This window comes from Armigeres subalbatus, chromosome 2, assembly GCF_024139115.2.
Source record: "Armigeres subalbatus isolate Guangzhou_Male chromosome 2, GZ_Asu_2, whole genome shotgun sequence".
NCBI lineage: Eukaryota > Metazoa > Arthropoda > Insecta > Diptera > Culicidae > Armigeres > Armigeres subalbatus.
The window spans coordinates 307333347-307357304 of NC_085140.1; the positions used below are offsets into that span (position 1 = coordinate 307333347).

Here is a 23958-nt window from a genome sequence, read left to right on the forward strand (position 1 = left end):
ATTGCTCTCGCTAGCTGATGGTGACTAGCTCTAGGCACTTGACTAAGCTTTTATTGTAGTCATGATTATTTCATCCTTTTGCTTGTAGCAAACAATGGACTCGTTTCATCAGAGTTCAGTTGTTAATGAATCCGAACAAAGTAAACATAAAGATTAGCGGGTTTTGAAATCTAAGAAGCTTTGCAGGACATTATGTGGCTTGTTTAAGCAGACATTTATTATGGTTGGTCCGTTTGACGTCATTCGCTAGAGTTATTTAATTGTTCTAGAAATGTTTAATTGAATCTTCCCATGCAAAAATTTTAATGACTTGCTCAAAGATCCCATAATTTTAATGCTCTTAACTGTTTATTAAAACAAGAAAACTTTTCGAAGGTTCGCAATCATACCATCCTTGTCCATCTAATTTGTTGATTAAGTTCTTTGCAATCCTATAAATGCACAATCAATGTTTAATAACAACAACTTTTTGATGTTTACTAATACGAATCCTCCCCGTTTTGTCGATCAAAATTTATTAAAAATAAATTCAAAGTTATATTGAAACCTATATAAGAATTAATAAAACAAGTTATATTGAAACCTATCTAACGTTTAATTATCTTCTGAAGAATGGTCTATTAACGCGTATTCATTGTTTATCTCAATTTTCTGTAAATGAAAATGTTATCTGGTCTCGTTGATATTAATGTATGGTAGCTGTATATAAAAGGCGTCAGCCACTTCAGAAATGTTTTGTTGATAGACATCAGACTCTACTAAGCAAAACTAACGATTATTTGATGTTGATTATTGTCATCGTTTTATAATCAATTGACTATGCAGTGAATATCCCAACGAAAAAGCACGTGTGTGCGTGTGTGTATGAGTATGTATATTTGTGTAATAATTGCATGATTTTGGGTTTTATAATGGATAGTAATGAAACAATATTATTATAAATTAGAAAAAGGGGTGTATCCATAATTCATCTACACGCATGCAATAACTGTGCCCATGAAGCCCCGTGTTCCCCATTTTCACCGTATCGCGATAAACAGCAATAAGATCACACAACACCGCTAGTTTACTCTCAGAGTGATACCTTTCCATCGACATCTCCATCATCGTCACAGCCAGCGCAGCGTGGGCTCTCGCTGTTGATAGTCGAGTTCAGCTGCATCGAGCGCAACGTCTACAGCAGCATACCTTTCCTATGGGCAGTCCACCACCGCCGCCCACGTCATACAGCGAGCCCAACTCACGATCGTTCTTCAATGGGTATGTAGCCGGAGGAGCCTAACAGTCCATCCGGAGGTTACTCGCGCAGTTCGATAAGAGTAGAGGAGTCGTTCTCGACTCTCTCCCGCGGTCGGTCGTCGTACCACACAGGTCGCTGCTCGGTGGTTTGCGTCTCGTGCAGCTTACCTGCGCAGCATTTGTAATAAGCATGAGCCAACAGGCGATCGCCCTCATAGAATAAAATCAGTGCTCCTCGGATAGGATCGGTTCATTCCTTAACGAGTTCATAAGTAGTAGATACCACGGCGGTTTATTCGCTTTCGACGTGCTAGTCGCGTGCGCAGGATTGATCCTTCCTTTACCTAATCGGGTCGGTCGGTGGCGGTTGCTGCGTTTCGAAACGTGTGCTCGATTTCTAAGAGCTTGCCGTGTGCAGTTCCTTCCTACTTCCCGGTTAGTTTCGAGTGGATTTCACAGCTGAATTGCGAACATTGAAGTGATTGTCGAAGTGACGACGCAGGTGACCTATCAATTGGATACATTCATCCATTTCGTTCCATCCGCCGTTTGATAAATATTGCGACAAGCGAGAGTGTACTTTTCTACTAGTCGCCCTCCTTAGAGAGGTGCTTCCAAACGTGAATTTTGCATTTCAAATAAGCAATTACAGCTGTCATATGAAATAATAGCTGCTTTGGATATAAATTAGTTTACTGCCCCTGGTGATACATGGAATTGCATATACCAGTGTTCTAGTTCAAGTGATAGTACAAGGTGTTGTTAATTTCGATACACCTAAAGTTAAGTGAAGTGCTACAAGTTTTTCATCAATAATTCAAACCTCAAAAGTAAAAGTGCTTGCTATAAACATGCGTTTCATGATTCATATCAGTGCCATCGTGAGTGTGTTATTCATTGGTACTGAAGTTTTTGCGGAACCGCCGAATGATATAACGACGGAAGCTTCAAATGCAAGCACCCGAGCAAATCTTGCCGACGAAACAGAGTTAGTAGACACGACACAGCTCATCAAGGAATATCATAGTACGAACCCCATGACGGGATACAATGATACTACGAATAGCAGCACAACGACGGACCAGCCTGGCGGAAGCACTAGTACCAGCACCGTCAGTGCCAACACCACCGAATCCAGCTCGACGGCAGAGAACAAAACGATGACCCCGGAGGAGATCCAGCGGCTGCTGTTGCCGCCTGCCAAGGTCGAGGCCAGTATATTGCACCTGAATGCGTCGGACGAGGTGCATGAGAAGATTATCAAGTAAGTCATTTAAATTGCTGCACCGACCGCTCTACCGGTATGGATTGCAGCTGAGTGCTTGTCGAAGCGGTACTAGCGTCTGATCGTACATATTTGCACGCTAATATCCTTGCATCGTCGACACCGTTGCGTAGGTGTCATTATCCTTGATGGCGAATACGTTATGCGTAAGCGTTGATATGGTTTATTATAAATTTCACATTCACTCATAATGAACAAGTTTATAGGCATCAAATTAATGCGCCTAAAATGCTGAATTTATGAATAGTTATAAATAAATAATAAATATACCAAATACATAGTAAAGAAATAACTATATTTTATTGATCCAGTAAAATTATGTGAAGGAGTGTCGCCGGTTATGGGCCTAGTTGCGTGTTTCGCTCATAACTTTTTTTCAAGTCAACATTACGCAGTAATATGAACACCAATGGAAAGCTACAGACCTTAGCTAACTTTTCTCCGAAGTAACTGTATTGTTTTACACAAACGGAAAAATACGGCTACTTATATGAAGTGTTGAATTTGTGGCTGGGTTCGATTCTCGTTGTCGGTCTGACTAATTTTCGGTTTGGAAATTGTTTCGACTTCCCTTGACATAAAGTAACATCGTACTAGCCTCATGATATACGAATGCAAAAATGGTAACTTGGGTTAGAAACCTCGCGGTTAATAACCGTGGAAGTGCTGACAATGCTGCATGCTGACACTAAGCAGTGGATCCCTCACAAGTCATCAATCTGATGTATACTGTAAATTTAATTACAAACATCTTTCCGTGTATTCAGCAGTTCAGCAAGCGCAGCGCGCAACACTGCTGTTATTTACTTAATAAATAAATCAGAGCCAGGAGCTCTCTTCTGTTTTACACCTCGAACGAACAACACGTATTTTTATACTCCCCAAGAAACCCCCAGTTGTAGTTGCTCCCTGCAGTCTTATTAGTGGCGACGAGGAAAAAACGAACCGACGGATCACCGCAGCTACTGGATCGTATCAGCCTTTGCCGACGGAAAACCAACAGGAGACGGCGGCTGTTGTTTCGATTGCCGGTAGGTAAAGTGATACCGTGATAGTGATAATTAATCACAATAGCACACATTTGGTGGCATATATTTCGGAGGTGGCAAAGTGCACTTGCCCACCGAAACGCCATTTGCTTATACGGCGTCGGTTTCAAGCAAAACAAAAAGTGTTTTTAAAGAAAACCTAGTATTTCAATTCAATTGTTTTGAGTGACAAATCTATTATACATTATAATAAAAGTGATTTTTCTTTTATTTGAGACATAGGGGCATCTGCACAGTGGACCGTCTGTGCGGCGGTAGTGGTTTAATTTTGATCTTTTCCTTTTCGCTCCGCTGGAAGGTTTTCTGGTTCCTTTACCTGAGAATCGTGGTGAGAGTAAAGGATTCATCGGGTGAGTAACGAAATCTGGTTTAATTGGCGTTTTACGTTTATTTTTTTGAGTGTTCGCGCAATTTACATAAGTAATAAAAAGTGATAATTGGTTTTGCGCAGTGTGATAAATTGGTTAAACTGAAGCCAGAATTAATTTTGATTATTGGTGATTTTACTTTTCTCTATAGTGTGTCAGGAAAAGCCGCGCATTTTTTTTTAAATACTATACAAAAGTGATTTTGCGCAAGTAACGTGATTTATTGCATGTTTTGTATTTCTATTGAACAAAAGCTGATATTTTTGGTAGCTTTTGGAATTGTTATTGACACAAAACAATGAAACAATAGGTTTTTCCACTCGTTAATTATTGTTAGAGAATGTTTACCAATTTCAATAGCCTTTTACAATTGTTGTTGTGAATCTGTTTCGAAATCAATTGTAAGAGTAATTTATTTTTGTTTAAATTAGATTTTGACTAATATGTCCTACATTATAGCTCCCAATATTGAACCATACAGTAAGCGACAATCATTTACTTCTTGGATTAAGCGATTGTCTTGCCATTTCCGAGTGAACAAAGTCAACGATAATGAGAGAAAATACCAGATGTTTCGATATTGCAAGTGAGATTTTCCCTGCAGATAAATTGTTGGATGTGTCTTATGAAATATTAGTTCAAAAACTCAAGGAAAGGCTTTATAAAAACAATGTTGACTTTGTGGCTTCAATAAAAACCAAATATCCATTTTTTGATTCGGCAAATAATGATTATCCACATAATACGCAAAGTTGCTTTCTTTCTCAACAATTTAGGTACCACGACGCATCTGCTTGTTCATCGCATCGACAATTGAAAATGGATAGCAACCAATGGACGGTAGACCAGCGTACCTGTAACTACTGCGGACAACAAGGGCACTTGCGAAAAAGGTGCCGTGAACTAAATCCTAAAAGGAGCGATGAAGAATCTTCTGTGGCTCCGGATAACTTGTCCGAGCGTCTGGATAATTTAAAAGAAATTAGTTGTGAATTGGATAACAATGAGCCAAGTGATTCCGTATTGGAGTGTATGGATGTTTCTTCCATCGATAATTTCAGTAGTTTTTATTTGTTGAATGTCTCTATTGAGAATAATTTGACAAAAATGGAGATTGACAGTGGATTTAGGACAGCTGCTCCAAATTTCAATCAAACATTAAGTAAGAGGTTTAATAAATTATTTGATACAAATAGTTCCAGGGTGACAATTTCTGGTCAAAATGAAGTTACGGTTAAATTGACTAGGACAAAAGCAATATTGATTCTGCTAGTGCTTGATTGCTATTATTACTTTATTCCATTACAAGAAAAAACGTGGTTGGATGAATCCTTTCCCAACTGGAGAATTTTTTTTGGCGTTTCTTTGCCAGGAAATAATATTCGCCAAAAACAACATAAAGCACTTACTGCAAATATTAAGATTAAATGTGCTGATGTATTTGTCAGAAATTCATGTAATTCTATAGCTAATTGTGAAGCAGATGTGGTTTTAAAAAGTAATTCACCAATTTCAAAACAAGATAATGACTTTCCTTATGATATGAGGCAGAATAATTTTAAATTTTTTGTATTCAATTTCAAAACTCCTAATATATTTTCGTCAAAATCTTTATTTGCGAGTTTTATTTCGCAGTTGGTTTTGAATGTGTCAGTTCCAATACAATGTGATAAATTTGTGAAAAGTAATATTATAACTGATGATTCTTTGGTAATTTCCATAGAGACTATGAATGATATATTTCAAATAAACAGAATTTATTTTACACGCTATTTGTGGCCTAAGAAAACTGACAAACATGGTTTTAAAATGCTTAGAACTAAACCAGATTTCTATGATCTTGACGTGTGTTTATTATTCCAGGACAAAGTGAACATTACGCAGAAATTTCAAGGAGAAATGATTAAACTTGAACGTGTCATTCATGATGGCATCATTGATATGATAAAATCTGTAGAACAAGCGGTTCACTTGTTTTGTTTTGACACGAATTTTGTTGCTGTTTGTGGCGTCTGTTCCAATATGGCAATCATTCCAAAACATAATATTAATACAAAATTTTCAAACAGTGTACCTACTAAGAAACCATCGGTAGGAAATGATTTCTCTAGAAGGGTGGAGGTAAAGCGAATGATTAAAATTGCCAACTATTTGGTAGTTATAGCTAAATTGGTTATGCATTTTGCGAGTTTTTTATTGGACAACGTCACAATGTATGACAATGGTTTCTTACATAAAAGTTGTAAGTTGTACTTGGAAAACCAGATTAGTTTACGTTTAAGCTTCAATGATACGACAATGGTTGGAAATTTTCCTCCTGAAAAATACTATACCCATACATCTAAGATGTTAATCTGTTTGATTAAAACGAAAAAGCATAACAAACCGCATATACGTGGAAAATGGATCAAAGCATCTTTTCTGAAACGTTTTTCTCAAAATGTATTACAGATCATGGTTGGAAACGAGGCGACAACAACGTCCCATCCCAATCAGATCAGAGTCCTTGAGGATGGACATGAAGTTACGGGTCTGTCGAAGCGGATAATGCGAGTGGTCGAGACTGGTCGTCCGCTATCGACTGTAAAGATTCCCGAGAATGGTCGACCGTTGTGGACTGCAGCAGAACGCATGATGAAACCCGTACTGAACGAGAGCGATATCTGGCAATTACCAGGTCATAGCAATGGAAGCGCCTCGAACCAACGCAGAAAATTTCCGTCAGAGCCAGTAGAGCTTTCTGGTCTACCTAGGCGTTCAATAAGAATTAGAAAAGTTAGATTTAAAAGTGAATATCGTTGTCATTGGATTCTTGAATTTTTGTTCAGTCTGAGTCTCTTTTCCTTCTGAAGGGGGAAGAGCTGATGTATACTGTAAATTTAATTACAAACATCTTTCCGTGTATTCAGCAGTTCAGCAAGCGCAGCGCGCAACACTGCTGTTATTTACTTAATAAATTAATCAGAGCCAGGAGCTCTCTTCTGTTTTACACCTCGAACGAACTACACGTATTTTTATACTCCCCAAGAAACCCCCAAGTGTAGTTGCTCCTTGCAGTCTTATTACAATCAAGAAAAAGAGAAACGATGATACCCTGCAGTATCACACACCGCAGCTGGTCGGACGCTCGGTGGCAAGCGAACCTCTATTGTTGTTGCAGAAGCAAACCCGCCTCAATACGACAAATAGAAGCACATGTTTGTGATTCAAACGCAACCGACTGTTGTTCAATTGGGTTGTTTAGGGGTATATATGTTTTTACATATTCTGAATCTGCATAAAAAACTAAGCTTAACCCCAATTTTTCAGAATTTTTGGAGCCCCGGAACTATTTTTAATTTCCATTTTAAATTTATATGGGACTAAAAATTTGTTCTTATGCTGCATGGGCCAAATGTCATTCTATGAATGTTAGTGTCATTCTATCGATTAAAATGGCTTATTGTTTGCTGTATAAAAATGTAAATAAAAGGTTTACAAACAAAATAAAAATATGTCGGAGATCAGAAAAGCATGCTCTTTATATTAAACTGCAAAAAACTCGATATTTTTCTGAGCTAAACAACCCAATTCTGATACACATAGTTGGGTAGAGAGAACAGGGTGTGAAATGTTGCCAAAGCAGATTCGATAGATAAGGGGAATTGACTGATATCCCATCGTTATTAGCTGGTTATGGAACAAATTCTCGCAAGCGCAGCTGTTGTATAATTGGTTCAAGTCCCACCGGCAGCCGAATCTTTTTTCGCAATATCTCATAAAAACACCCTAAAATGGCAAACTTAACTATTGTCGGCGTAGCACCAAGTTAGAATTCGGGAGTCGGGACTTCCGAACCGAACTTTCTTCCAAAGTTTTATTTGTCAAACTAATTGATGCGTTGTTTAGCGCATCTTTAGGCGAATCCAGCGCACTACTTCTCGAGTTGGGAAAGTTGCCTGTATCTGGAGAAAAATCCAACTTCGGTATAAAAAGCGGTATAAATTTATTCCGGATACACAATATGTATATCAAAATTAAACATCTTTTCCAAACAAATAAGATCTAACTAATTGGTTTAATTAAACATGACATAGAAAAACTGAAACTGTTTATTGAAATTATTGAAACTAAAGGGGGAAAACAAGAATGAAGGGTAAAGGGAAGAGGATTTTTTTTGGGATACAGTAATATCCCAGTGGTTAAAATTTTACCCCGAAGCCGACCCATTTGAGTTTTGACAGATTGATAGTTATTTGGAGCAAAATGGATTTGGCGCCAATTTTCTCGCGAGCAAAGTTTAACTATCGAACTGTCAAATCTAACCATGCTCCGGAGCAGGGTTATTTTTAACCACGGAGAAATAACCGTCGAAGTGTCAGACTTCAACTAAAAGTTAAACGAATCGGTGGAATGGTTCACACCCTTAGTCACACGTAGCAGCTTTTCACTTTTAGCAAATGTCAGATTTACTCTCATGCAAATATAAACAAAAATGAAAAACACTTTTTCTGGGCAAAAAATCTAATTTCATTGCTATTTTTGCAGTGCAACCTAAAAACATGTTCACTTTTGCGAGCGAATCATTTGCTAGTGCTGCACTAGCAAGTGCAATTTAGTTTCGGCGAGTTGCAAATTTTGAATGCTTTGCAGTCACACAATGCATGCGAGCGTTTGCTTGTGAGTTGTCATCTGTTTGCATGCAATCACTTTCAGTGTCTCACACACGCAAATTTTTAACATACATGTATGTCACTTTCTGCGAACAAAATGCTCGCTTCGAGTATCACGGTGCCCCGGTAGACCGTTATTATAAAATAAAAATGTCCATCAAAACCAAGTACAGGGCTTGATTCCTGTGGTAATTCTGCACCTCTGGACCAATTTTTAAAAAAATCCCTAGGAAGAATCCCGAGAAATCTTGATTTGAAGTTTTTAGTTAAGAAATTTCAAAAGAATCCATATAATATCACCAAAAACCCTGATTAATCCACCTAGTAGATGTCCTTCAATTCTTCTTGTACCTGCCGGTCGGAAGTAACCACCAGCTTTGCAGGGTTGCTGTCCGGCATTCTTGAAATATGCCCTGCCCATCGTACCCTTCCGGCTTTAGCTACTTTCTGGGTACTGGGTTCACCGTAGAGATGGACGAGCTCTTGTTTCATCCTTCGCCGCCACACACTATTCTTTTGGACAACGCCAAAGATGGTTCTAAGCACGCGTTGCCGTTATTAGAACTATAAATATTTACAATTGACTTATCTTACCAAACTGACTTAAGTCTGTTTTTGTATGGCTAACTTGCTCGAGTTTAGTATAAGTGTTGCTTTCCACGTTTAATAGAATGAAAGGTAAAAATTAATTTGAGTTTAGTGTTTATATTCATAATGGAGAGAAGTAAAACCAGAGTTCGTGTAGAATAATAGCAGTTAAAAGCTGTTATACTCGATCACAGCACATATTAACCGATCTTTGATGCCAAATCTCGTCAAAGTTCTAATCAATATGTACGCCAAAACCTATTCCGATACCTCTACAGAACTCTGAGAAATGATTTTTCAAGATATGGTACTTTGACGTGAATGGAAGCTGCGGCTTTTTCCAGCTGCTAGCAAAACCATCAATTGCTGCCTCAAAACCATGCTCGAGTTTAAAAGAGCCGTATCTTGCGTACACTTTTTTGAAATCATTCAGAACCTGCTGATTGAAATATTAATTAGAAAATTGTTAATGTTTCAGTAGAGTAACTTACCGTGACGTAATCCGAAAGATCGGGATTCTAGTGAACTCTATGCAATTTTTTGATGCCTCATCTGTACTTGGTTCACCCATAAATTTACTCAACATGGCGCTTCTTTAGCAACTTTAAAATCGTATTAACAATTCCGAACTAGATGTGTAGTGACGGAGATAAGCAAAGGTTTATTTTGTTTCTTTATTAAAGTGTTTTTAAAAGTTCAAAAATTGAATATTTTATCTTCGTCGTAACCGAAAACCCAAAAGAATATGCACAAAGCTTGTATTTTTTTTTCTTTCTTTTGTGTATTTTTCCTGATGTTTTCCTTGGTTCTCGTGATCTCATTCTATATGCCGAGCTCACTCTTGAAAATCGTAGCTTTTCCTTACCGCCATCTTTGAAGTCATTACCAGTCCGATGATCCTTTGCGGGGAAATCTCAGAATATGACAAAGCTCCGTCAATTCAATTGTTACAGCATCTGACGAAGATCTAACCTGTTATATAATGTTTAACAGCTACACTACTTTAAACAAATCTTTAAGCTGTTGTTTTTTTTTCATCAATTTGTTCCGTACTACAATCTTTACTTCTGATGCTCGAATACATTTGTGAATACAATAAAAAAATACAAACTTTAATCTGAAAGGCATTCAACAAAGAATCTGCAGCCTGCACGTGAATTCATGAATGGTTCTGAACGAGAGGTAGCATACTTGAAGATAGACGGCTTCAAGCCATATAAAAAAATACCTAAGTCAGTTTGGTGAGCTTAATCAATTGTTAAAATTCATAATTGTAATAAGGCAACAAATGCAAACTGGTTGAAAACAACTTGGACCAATTTTTTGACGGCTTTGAAAGTATTTTGGGGATATTATTGAATTAAAATATAGATTCTTTTGAAATTTCTTAATTAAAAACTACAAATCAAGATTTCTCGAGATTCCTACTAGGGATTTTTTTAAAAATTGGTCCAGAGGTGCAGAATTACCACAGGAATCGAGCCCTGTACTTGGTTTTGATGGACATTTTTATTTTATAATAACGGTCTACCGGGGCACCGTGAGTATAGTTTGCTTGCAACGTCTGACGGCGCCTCATGAACTTTTTTTTTTATTTCTTTATTAGAGAGGCTTGCAGCCCTAGGCTGGCTCACCTCTGAACCTTATGAACTTTTATTTTCAGATCAGCTTGAAAGTTTTTAACCGTTGGCGTTTTGAAAGCTCGTGTACTTTTTTTGAACATGCACAACTCTCTACGAAAAAGAACCAACGAAGTTTTTATTTTAATCAACGATTTTTTAAATTGGATTAGGGTAATTCGCCAAATGTTGAACGGCTAATTTCTTCGCCTATTTTTGAACGCACGTGCATTTCTTATGGGCGTTCAACAATAGGCAAGAGTTTTAGCCGTTCAACATTTGGCGGTTTCCCTTAATTATTTTTCTTTCTGTGTAAGAAAGTAAGTATGACTAATGGAAAAAAGCTCGTTATATATTACTTGTCAACCGACCGGTGACAACAAACATATTATTATTTTTTCTTATTGGCATTACATCCCCACACTGGGACAGAGCCGCCTCGCAGCTTAGTGTTCATTAAGCACTTCCACAGTTATTACCTGCGAGGTTTCTAAGCCAAGTTACCATTTTTGCATTCGTATATCATGAGGCTAACACGATGATACTTTTATGCCCGGAAAGTCGAGACAATTTCCAATCCAAAAATTGCCTAGACCGGCACCGGGAATCGAACCCAGCCACCCTCAGCATGGTCTTGCTTTATAGCCGCGCGTCTTACCGCACGGCTAAGGAGGGCCCCACAATATTATTATTATTATTATTATTATTATTATTATTATTATTTATTCAGACTAAGGCCGAAGTGGCCTCTGCGGTATATAAGAGTCTTCTCCATTCGGCTCGGTCCATGGCTACACGTCGCCAGGGTCCGGAGGGTCCGCAAGTCATCTTCCACCTGATCGATCCACCTTGCCCGCTGCGCACCTCGCCCGTCGGATCGTTGTCGAGAACCATTTTTACCGGGTTATTGTCCGACATTCTGGCTACGTGCCCGGCCCACCGCAGTCGTCCGATTTTCGCGGTGTGAACGATGGATGGTTCTCCCAACAGCTGATGCAACTCGTGGTTCATTCGCCTCCTCCACGTACCGTCCGCCATCTGCACCCCACCATAGATGGTACGCAGCACTATCCTTTCGAAAACTCCGAGTGCGCGTTGGTCCTCCACGAGCATCGTCCAGGTCTCGTGTCCGTAGAGGACTACCGGTCTAATTAGCGTTTTATAGATTGTTAGTTTGGTACGGCGGCGAACTCTATTCGATCAGAGCAAAGACTAACTAAGACGTTCATGTCCCATACTAGAGCACACTTTTTTAGTGCTCACGAAGTACTAGAGTAGAAAATTGGACAACCGCATTATGATATCACCTTGATGCAAGTACAGCGCCAAGTAACTGGTACTTATCCATGCGTTGCTAGGGCAACTTCCCAAATGTTATGTAAATCAAAACATCGGAAAAAAAATGTTCGCTATAATCAAACTTGGAACATACGTGCAAGCATTGTGAAAGAGTCTACCTCTCTCATGCCGAATCGGGCACACTGATGCTGGCCAGCGGTCCTGTAAACAATCTTGAACTGGACATTGCATCCAACTGGAACCAGACGACTTCTACCTGCAGGTTCAGGAACTCTTTACGACTAAAGTCGTACGCAGAGCTTCGACGGCTTGAACCTTAGAGCGATCAATGAAACACAGCAACATGATACGCTGTCCAATATTACTACGAGCAACTCTAGGGCTAGTTGTGCCAAATCCTTCAAACGGTGATGGGGAGGCCGGAAGAAGCTTTAAATTGTGCTAAATAAATATGTTTGCCGTCGTAATTTATTTTGTTGTATTTGCATCCTTACATCTATTTAAACTTTCTTTTATTTCAGATGAGTTTTCAACTTACTATCTGAAAACAGTATCGGATGCGTTCATTTTAAATTGTATGGTCCCACACAAAGGAAAATATTCAGATGGCACAAGCTCATTTCAATATGAAACATAATTTCATAATTTTCTTCACAAATTTTATTTTTTTGATATATATTATAGTGATTTCTTGAGCATTTGAACATCTTTAGAAATCACACAAAAATCCATGCCTTCAAGTTGCACTCGCAATATTGAACGTGAAGCGCGAATTGTGAAGTAGGTCCGAAAGTACTGAAAATTTGTAGATGTATGTTTGTATTTTCCGCTTAGATAACGACCAAGAGCGATGTTGTAGGGCGAGGGTATGTTAATGAACTATATTTTAAAACTTGGATCCTCATGACAAACAAGACAATAATCAAGAAAATTAGTTAGCTCTTTTTAGTGGAATGTTTTCACTGTCATCAGACGAGGTAAGTAAATTCCATTTAATTCCACCACGTCGTATTAGTTTTACATATACGTATTTCGACCTCAAATGTAAGGCCGTCTTCAGTGTCTCATACTTGACTCGTCTTCTAAAGTCGAGTCAAGTACGAGACACTGAAGACGGCCATACAGTATATGTAAAACTAATACGACGTGGTGGAATTAAATAGAATTGTACTAAACTCGTCTGATTACAGTGAAGACAATAATGTTTAATTTACTAGTAATCCTCAATAGTGCTCCAAATGGTACAAGGCGAGATGCGCAACGAGTAGGACTCTGTAAAGTACGTGGGTGGCGGTTACGGACCAAGCGGACTGGAGACATCTTTATGTATTGCAGAGATCACTCTGGTCCTGGTTCGAATACATAATAATAGTTCTTATCACAAATCACTAATAAAAATCCTTATGATGACCAAGCATTGTGTATCATTGTGAAAAGGAAAGGTTCTTATTCAAAAATGCAGTCTTGTGAAAAAATCATGCAAGTGGTTAAGGGAGCAAAATTGGTCTGAAGTACAAAAATTGTACAATGTGTACAATCTCCTTACAAATATTTAGCCACTCTTTCCTTTATTAGTTAATAATATTTCAAATTCACTGAAAGAATTAAGGAATAAATCCTGGAAACAAATAATGATGCACAAAAACAAACATAGAATTTACAATACGAACACAAGTTCGTTTGGTTACTATAGGTTACTACTTTAAACTACGCCTAAAGGTAGTTAAGAAGTGGGGTTGCATCATAACTGTCAAACGTGGGTACGGAGTGACCGAAAGCAGTACTAGAAGTGGTCCCTTCTGATGAGCTCGCTGACAGTTACGTCTTAATTAGTCTTTGATCAGAGCGTCTTGCGGAGTCCAAAGTACGTACGATTTCCAGCCACTATGCGTCTCCGAATTTCTCTGCTGGTGTCATTTTCGGCAGTCACCAGTGAGCCCAAGTACACAAATTCTTCTACCACCTCGATTTCGTCACCATCATGATGTGTGGGCACGTTGTATTCGCGGCATTTCTGCAGTACTTGGCGAATGGCGAACACCTGGTCCGTGGTGGAGCGTTCGCCCATAAAACCCGCCTGGTACTGCCCCACGAACTCCCTTGCAGTTGGTGCTAGTCGACGGCATAAAATTTGGGAGAGTACCTTGTAGGCGGCGTTCTTCAGCCGGCCAATCTCCTCCTGGATTTCCTGAGCCGGTAGAATTATGTCCTGCGCGCGTTCCCCAAGGTCCATCACCATACCGCCATCTTCGTCTGCCACATCGCCATTCAGGTGCCCTTCGTAGTGCTGCCGCCACCTTTGGATCACCTCACGCTCGTTCGTAAGAAGGTTCCCGTTTATGTCCTTACACATATTAGGCTGTGGCACGTGGCCCTTACGTGAACGGAATAAACATATTTACCCTCTGTTTAAACTGTGAAACGCAGGTACAAAAGTATTTTGCCCTACTATGACAGTTTATCTTGCGGTGGGTTTTTTTTTCTCACCGGAAGAGGAAGGGGGACATGGATATTAGATAAGGTACACTTCCCCCAGGAAAAAGGGGGTAAGTGTAAGAAGCGACTCGAAAAATTGAAATTGTACATACTTTATATCTTTATATAACATTATGCAAGAATATACTTTGATGCTCACACTAATACTATGTTGAAATTTGTATAATACATACACTAACACGGTTAACGCTTGAACTGTAATTTTAGGTTTCGCGAAAAGTTGATTTTTGCATTCATATAATCAACTCTTATTTGCATCAATTGTCCTTTTTTCAAGTGAATTTATATCACAGGTGACCGTTACAATACAATTAAACTAATCCCATTCAATTGGTAGTGGTTTGTACCAAGAAAGCAAATAATTCTTACCCCAGATATCAAACACTGCGGGGGAAGTGGATAATGTTCTAATTACGCAATTTTTTTCTTCCCTCCAGGGTTTATTTTGATAGCTGCGAATCTTAATATGTTCCTTCTTTGTTATCATTGTGATTCCAGTAATGATTGGACTAATATAAATGAGAAAATGTCTGATTAATCCACCTATCGGTATTGATGCCTTTGACTTATTTTACACATGAAAAAAATGTATAAGAAAGTTAAAAATAGCATTGATCGGTAAATATATTGTATAATTCACATTACTTTTTATTCATAACAAGTTTCGCCGTTGAATGCAATTTTTTTGCGAACAAATTGGTTAAGGACAAGAGCTTAAGAATAGCTAGTAATTTTGTATGTGCTTTGCGCACACACATACATACAAATACGCACCTACAGACATCACCTCAATCCGTTAAACTAAGTTGATTAGTTTATAACCCTGTAAGCCCCATTTTTCCTATAAAAAGTTCATCTTTGGGGTGAATCATAGATTTTACGTATACTTAATGTTCGAGAAGGCAAAACCAGCCCTCCACTAGTTATTACGAGAATTCCTCGGGGACCTATTCCGTTAAGCCACTGAAATTATTCAACAAAAGATACTCAGAGCAATTACCGTTTTGATTTTAGTTATATGTAACTACTCATCACAATTAAAGGTCAAGGTAACATGGGTTTTACACTTACCCCATCCCACTAGAGTAAGTGGAAAAACAACTCCTAATTTTAACATCTATTTCCATAAATTTCAAGCGATCAAAATGGTATGAATTACCGTACAGTTGGTGCAAAATTGACTGTTTTTGATAGCCCATTTTGATAGAACGCATTTAGATTATTTAAACTGGTTTTACACTAATTCAAACATGCACTATCGCTTTTTCCTTTTCAACTTCCCCCAGTATACCTTACATGAAAAGATCCGAAAGAAGGCTTCAACGAAAACCAATCTTGTACCAAACCGACGAATACCACCAACGAAGACAGACGAACATTATTTATCCTTCCGGTTTAAAAAACCTGGCACCACTTCAGCCACATCGTCAAGCGTTACGTCTGCCTGCTCCATCGGTCCAAGAACGCTTTGGGCAGCCGTTGCAGTACCTCCGATTTCCAATGCCTCTCGAGAGATCCCCATGTGTGAGACAATATTAGATCTAGTGCCATCGCCAATCCACCGTCTGCTGGTTCCCTCTACTCCTCAGAGATCACCGAGCTCACCTAACTCACTTGTACGGATAGCTACGATCCTGCCGTTCCAAGGAACAACAACTTCAGGCTTGGTACTTCAGCGGTAATGGGGTTTCTTGCTAAAAATGGGTCTTGAAGACTCCATCAGCATCCCGAATAGGAACGCTTGTTCTATCAAGAAGAAACCTACATATGAGTTAACTTCTTTTCTCAACGACCTCAACATCGACAACGCCATAATCACGGAGACGCATCTTAAGGACTGTTCATTGAAGAAAGTGGACACCTGTTTTTTAAAGGAATAGGGGCCCTCCTTAGCCGTACGGTAAGACGCGCGGCTACAAAGCAAGACCATGCTGAGGGTGGTTGGGTTCGATTCCCGTTGCCGTCTAGGCAATTTTCGGATTAGAAATTGTCTCGACTTCCCTGGGCATAGAAGTATCATCGTGTTAATTTCATTATATACAAATGCAAAATGGTAACTTGGCTTAGAAACCTCGCAGTTAATAACTGTGGACACTAAGCTGCGAGGCGGCTCTGTCCCAGTGTGGGGATGTAATGCCAATAAGAAGAAGAAAAAGATGTTTATTATGAAACAAATTCATAAGGTTGCTTTATATAAATGACAATCAACATACATATGAACGAATTCACGTGATTTTGAATATTTACTTCTCTTTTCTGAAGAATGCTCGGACTTTTCTCTTGACAGCTCCCATTAGATTCTGCACAACTTCTTCCGTAACTTTTCATTGTGCCGCAGACCAAATTTTCTTGAAGCAGTCAACAGAGCTTGCTTCTCTCCCATCTACCTTAAGAAACCGCGTAATTATTGCCCAGTATTTTTCGATAGGACGCAGTTCAGGGCAGTTTGGTGGGTTTAGGCATTTTTCGACAAAATCGACTTTTTCCTTCTTCAGCATCTCCAACGTAGCAGAAACGTAGTGAGCCGATGCCAGATCCGGCCAAAACAATAGAGGATCCATATGCTTTCGGTAGATGGTTAGAAGTCGTTTTTTGATACATTATTTTCTACAATTTTCATTGTTGTTTGTGAAATATGGAGTCACAGGAGCAAATTGCTTGCCATACCAAAACATTTTCCCCATTTTTTTCGGTTCTGATATATCGCACGTCATCAGCACATTTGTTCTCTGTTCAGCGTTGAAACAATGTGGCCCTGGAAGTGTACAGGTGTCCAATTTGACGTATATCTCGTCGTCCATTAAAATGCACTACACCATTTGTGCAGAATTAATCTGCGAGTTAATAAACTGATCCGACCTATCGTTCGGAATTTCTAAGGTTTTTCCAAATTTTTCAGGTGTGCTGTAAAAGTAAACAATTTCTTTACAAACAGAGCGAAAATTACGAATTTTTCGTTAAGTTTTAACCTTAAACCATTCATAAAAAGGTGCCCACTTACTTTAATGAACAGTCCTTAATCCAAAAGTAAGTGTCTTCCTTCCAGATTTTCGTTCCGTAGACTTGACTGAACCAGCTCTGGGGGAGGGAACGTGGCAGTTGCCCCATGACGAAACATCAACTTCCGTCTGTTATCGAGCTTTCAGCTTCAATAAATCGTGGCCAAGGCCCATCGAATCTGCCGTCGGTCTGGTCACCGTCAGCACAGCCTACTGTCCAAAATAAGCCAACATCGGAGTGACTCAGTGGTAGACGCGATACGCAATACATACATTATCGCGGAGACGACCTCAATGAAAAGTATCAAAAATAGAATAAATACGCGAAGAAATCAAAACGGCATTATTTTGCAGCAAGATTTTGATGAAGGACATTATAACATCTTGAGACCAGATTCTCCCACCCGGCTGAGCCACTCATGGACCCATGCTTGATGGCAACATTTCCCAGTCGGTGGTCTACCAGGAATTCACAAGAAAGAGCTTGAATTTTTTATTCGGAAATAGTGAGTTCGCAGAAGATGTAAAATATGATTCGGGTAGTTTGCCAAGTACCCCACATCAGATACAAATTTATAAAGCTATTGTTTTGGACATTCTAGGATGAAATTGTTAAAAACTAATCATTCATCATTTCGACGTAATATAATCAAGTTGTTTTCTTTTTCATTTTGGTCAACATGAAGGGATTACCCTTCTTTTTTGTTTCATAAAGAACTCTCAAACCAGTTCCCCGAAATCATTAACGGGCATGAATTATTGACCTTGTTGTTGCTTACGGAAGTGTTTAAAAATGCTCAAGATTTAAAACCTATCAGATGTTGTACAGTGTACATATATTGAAGCGAAAATATGGAGAGAGCGATAACATGGCATGTAAAGCAGAATGTTCTGGAATTCTCCGCATAACGGCGGTGTTGGGTTGAGTTGAGTGTATCGGAAAGCCAAATAATTATGGCATACTTTTGGTCATTCAATAAAATAAGGATTACATGCATGCTGTTGCGTCTACTTCTGTATTAGGCTTAATTACTGTTTACAATTAATTTATAAGATGACGTTGGGAATTTAATTCTGAAATAGACAAAATTCAACAATTTAATAAGATTTGAATCAAAGTCTATCGAACAAGTTGGAAATAAATAAAATGTTGTAAACAAATAATTCCCAAAGATTTAAACTCCAACAACTCTACAAATTATTTTTTTCCATTCAAAATAATTTATCTCTCTTCCTATTCGATTCGAACCGCAAGTGTGATTGCTATCCAACCGGCGCGGTTTGCACAAGATTATCATCCGGTAGGCACTCTGCTTGCATACTTTATTTGCATTGCGTCGTCGGCTTCAACTTTGTTGTGATAAGAAACAACCCGTTCCTATACTGCGCAAACACCTGTATAATTCTAATTAGGAGGCTGCAGAGTACCTGGAGAAGTAATGAATCATATGATTAATGGGATTCCATCTGAAGTTTTTAGAGCTGTTAGTCTCCAGCAACTTTTGTATTATCCATCCGAGTGGAAAGTTTCGTTATGCATAAACGACTCGAGAGATTTGTATCCGACTGGTGAATTTACCTCCCGAACTCGAAGAAACACGTGGTGGACGTTGTCCTATAGAAGTTGTTTTTCCACACGAGCACGTTTCCGAGGAATCGCGTCGCTTAATTCAAGCATAAATGCACGATTGACAGCAGTTCCAACTTGGTGACGCTTCGGCAAATATATCAATCACGTCCCAAACCTCATCATTAGGTATCTGCTTTGCATTTGCTTTGCTCCTAGGGTAGATACCCGGTAATTATTCATCTCCGCGAGCTTACAGCATCAGCTAGGGTCCGCCCAATGTCGATCGAATGGAATGGAAGTTAGGGTGACCCAAGGAACTCAATGTCCGGGCAGTAAACCGTAAACACCGTTAATTTGATCAGCGAGCTGAAATGAATCATTCTAAATAAACATTGATTCATAAAAAAGATTTGAGTAATTTATAATGGAGTCTCTATAAAAGCCAGGTTAACTATAAGTTCTACAAAAATGCTCAGAATATGTACATTCATGATTTTATTGCTAACTAGACACCAATCAATGCGTGTTACCCTAGTCCTAGTGAGTGGAAGGGTTTGTTCTCAAGCCTTCGCAGTTTCAGTTTCACTTTCCAACATCGCGTAGGTCACTGTATCAGGTCGATTCCGCAGCCGAATGACCGATGTGCTGAGCCACTTATAAACGTATCGTGTGAATATTATGAATGAAATTAAGTTGTGAACGGCTATAGAATTCATCAGACGCCGGCGTGAAACCGGTTCTACGACGGAGGTATTGAATCGGAAGTAATCTAAGCCTGCGTTTACCCTTAATTCATTATGGTTTGATCACGCGATATATGCGTTCATAGTTAACAGGCTTGGTCGTCGTTGTTGGAAACAAGAATGTCGCGCAATCCACTTCTCCCCCAATCAATGTCTGTTGTATTGTTGCACCGGCAGCGACGATGACGTCCCGTCCACTGAATCACGAGCACTTCTCGCACTTCATTACCGGCACGGCGGTTTCGAGAGTCACGATTCCTTCCCAGATGACAACGACGACGGGCAAGGAAAGATGTGTCCCGATTGGTGTGTTTTGGATGTTGTTGCGCTGCTCCTAAATTAATTGATATTCTTCATTCGATGTAGCCGGATCGCTATCGGAGGTGGTCGTACAATCAAAGTGCATTAGCCCGACGAAGGGGCGACCGTTTCTCGACATTGGATGCTTCCGCTAATGGGCTAAGCGGCAACGGCCTCTAACCCCCCAAGAAAGGTATCTTATCGAGGTTGTTACGTCTTCGTTTTGAAATTAATTTGTTTGAATGTTTTATGAGGGCAACAGCACTAAATGGAGAACTACGAATTGTTTTGTTTGAATAAAAATGATTCATCCGCATATGATATTATCTTTTACATCGAGACCCACCGATGTGTGGCTTCTGAGGAAATGAGCCTGATTGTTGTTTTTAAAATAGAATCTTGTATTCATGAGTATTATGACTGAATAAGTTCTTTAGACTTAGTCGCCCGATTAACGATACTCGTTTGATGATTTGAGGAAAGAAATCTTTTAACCTAAAAGTATATTGAATGATGCTTATATTGTCTTAGAAGGCAGAAAAAATATAGATGTATGTTGATGATACAATAGGACATCAAATAATCATTTAGTATGAGCAACACTATTTGCATATATGTAGCTAATTTCGGAAGCTGAATTTTGGTCCCACCAATGCACGAGATACACAATGGATACACTATGCCCAATGCCCAGGGTGTCGAGAATGTTTGCAACCCGAAACGATCCTAGACCGAACCGATAATCAAAACTCGCTATCTCCGGATTGGCAATCATACGCCTTTGCTCGCAAGCCTACTAGAGAACCCATCTCATAATCACTGGCGGCGCCAGCTATTGTTATTTGGTGGAGCACCACTAAGTGCAAGAACAATAGCCTATGAGAACAATGGTGTGATTGCATCGTGTAGTGCCCCAGCTCTGTCTCCACCAGTGCTCATAATATTGTATTCCTACCGAAGCTTATGATAAAAATAAAAATATAACAAAAACTATCTAAACCGATGCTGCATTGCTTCAGGATTAATTCGACCTGCACTTATACACTAAGGATACGGTTGCTTAATGCTACAATAAATCTAATAACTAGTCGCAGTGGCAAAAACGAAAAGGAATAATAATAACCATTTTCCAATCCGTCTCTGGACACGTGATATTCCGTGACTATCAATGATGTTGAACTTCTGATCATCTTATAACAATTTTACAATTTCTGAATTCTTCAACAAATATGAAATTTAGCAAGCTGAATTTCCTTTTCTGAATTCCCTTCCTTTCCTACTGTATTATTACCGAGTGTCTACTCATCTGAAAAAACAAAATTCCCTGTAGGTTTTTTCTAGGCGTTTTACATTAATTTCCAGGCAAACACAAACGTGCCATGTAGGGGAACGGCTCGGCACTTCATCTCATAGCTCCCATTTCCATCCCATCAAAAACAAAGCAATGAAAAGGTATTTGATTTGTTATTTATTTTTGTGATTTTTTTCAGCAGTGAGCACGCATGTTAGCAAAAAGAAGCGACAAGATTGGTGCTGTATTCCTCTGTTTTGCGATGAGATGAATATATGTACAGTGAGATGGAAATCGGAACAGTTCCCATATATATTCTAGCAGCAAAATGATCAATTCAAAAAAGTAAATACATATTGCGAAAAATATTATTTTAAAGAATATTTTGGTGGCTTCACAAAACAATGTTGTAAATTACTTAAGAAATTCCTTCGCAAGTTCACCCAGAAATTGCTTCAGCCATTCAATCAAAATTCCTTCAGGAATCACATAGGAAATTCCTCCAGGTATTCCTTTGAAAATTTCTCCATAGATTCCATCGGAAAATCCTCCGGATTTTAAGAATTGCTTCAGAACTTCCTCCAGGATTTAATTTGAAAATTTCTTTGCTAAAACTTTAGAAAACATATCAAGGAATTGTTTCGTAAATTCCTTTAGAGATGTACTTGGCGATTCCTTTACGATTTTTTTTAAATTCCTTTAGGTGTTTGTTTGAAAAAGGCTTGTGAAAATCCCTCGGAAATACCTTCATAAAATACTTTGCAGATTCCTTCAGATATTCTTCTGAAATTTTTTTAGGAATTTCTTTGGAAACTAAGTTAAGAATTCTATCGGAAATCTCTTTGAATTTCATTTCAGCTTTTTTTTTTAAGAAACATAAGAAAACTTCTTAAGGAAATGTTTCGGAAATATGTTTGGGAAATTCTTCAGGAAATCCTTCAGAACTTCTTACGAAAATTCCTTCAGGAAATGTGTTTATGCAAAAATATGAGATTGCTGGGTCCATGACTTTAGGCATAAGGACGTTAGGCATAATACCTTCTTTATGTCGTGGGCTATTTGTGGGGCATTTCATGCCTAACATCCTTTTGAATTGAAACTTGGTGAGAGAATTCCATTATATACATATATTTACCAAATTATATTGAAACTATATGATTAAATACCATAAAAAATAACCATCAGGGCACCCGATTGAAGCGATTTGGATAGGAAGAGTGGAATCGCCAACTTCCTATTGTTAACATCTCGTGGATAAAGGGCGGGCTCTTCTCCCCATCTATTGGGTCAATCTGGGAAACGAGGGCTAGGGGCCCTCCTTAGCTGTGCGGTAAGACGCGCGGCTATAAAGCAAGACCATGCTGAGGGTGGCTGGGTTCGATTCCCGGTGCCGGTCTAGGCAATTTTCGGTTTGGAAATTGTCTCGACTTCCCTGGGCATAAAAGTATCATCGTGTTAGCCTCATGATATACGAATGCTAAAGTGGTAACTTGGCCTAGAAACCTCGCAGTTAATAACTGTGGAAGTGCTTAATGAACACTAAGCTGCGAGGCGGTAATGTCCCAGTGGGGGATGTAATGCCAATGAAGAAGAAGAAGAAGAAGAAGGGAAACGAGGGCTAGATTATAATTTTGTGTGTACGAACTTTCTTCTGGATGAATAGAGACATCCCGTGGATTCGCATAAGTGTCTTTGCTTATGGAACCACCCCACCCATTTTTGGCCCTTCATACAGGAGTTTGATGAAATACATACAATAGTATAATCATGATCAAATCGTTTGTCAGATATGGCCAGTGCTATCGGCAGGTGCCTTGCTACAATAGATGGTAATATCATCATCATCATCATCATGCCTAACATCCTTTATCCCGCCCACGATATTTATTACGGTAAATAATCTGATCGTAATCTGAATAGGCTATTAAGCTTATTGAAGCATATTTTGGCAGAATAATTTCAATGGTTACAGCGCCACTAGCGTTCTATTACTGCTTTACTGTAAAAACCTTCGAAAAATGCTTTGGATATTTTTGCCTTTCTCGTACAACGAAGTTGTACCGAAAGGCTATCATTTCACTCCGAAAACGAACTTTTTATATAAGCCTCTAAGTCCCACAGTGTTATATACCAATCGACTCAGCTCGATGAACTAAACACATGTCTGTCTGTCCGTGTGTATGTATGTGTGTATGTGTGTGTGCACAAAAGCTAAAAAAAACATTAGACAACTTTTTGTATAGTAATTCTTTATCGATTTTTTCGCAACAAGTTTTATTCGACAGGGGACAAAGCCTTGTTGATCACTATTGAATGATAACGATCGGTCATTGCGTTTAAAAGTTATGAAGAAAATGGTACATCGAACCATATAAGCCCGAACCATATAAGGTTGGTGTCTTTACTAAATGCGAGAAAGGCACCACCAACGCTAGGTTGATTAATCTGTTTTTTTGAAAT

At 38.9% G+C, this 23958-nt stretch overlaps 1 protein-coding gene across 1 annotated transcript in view; it reads left to right on the top strand.

Moving 5' to 3' along the window:
- The first annotated feature begins 1192 nt into the window (after positions 1-1192).
- LOC134212552 (pH-sensitive chloride channel 2) overlaps positions 1193-23958 on the top strand; it is a 50742-nt gene continuing 27976 nt past the window's right edge. Inside the window, exon 1 of the mRNA XM_062690530.1 lies at positions 1193-2503. Coding sequence (XP_062546514.1) covers positions 2091-2503 — 413 coding nt within the window. The 5' untranslated portion in view covers positions 1193-2090. The remainder of the gene's footprint in view (positions 2504-23958) is intronic.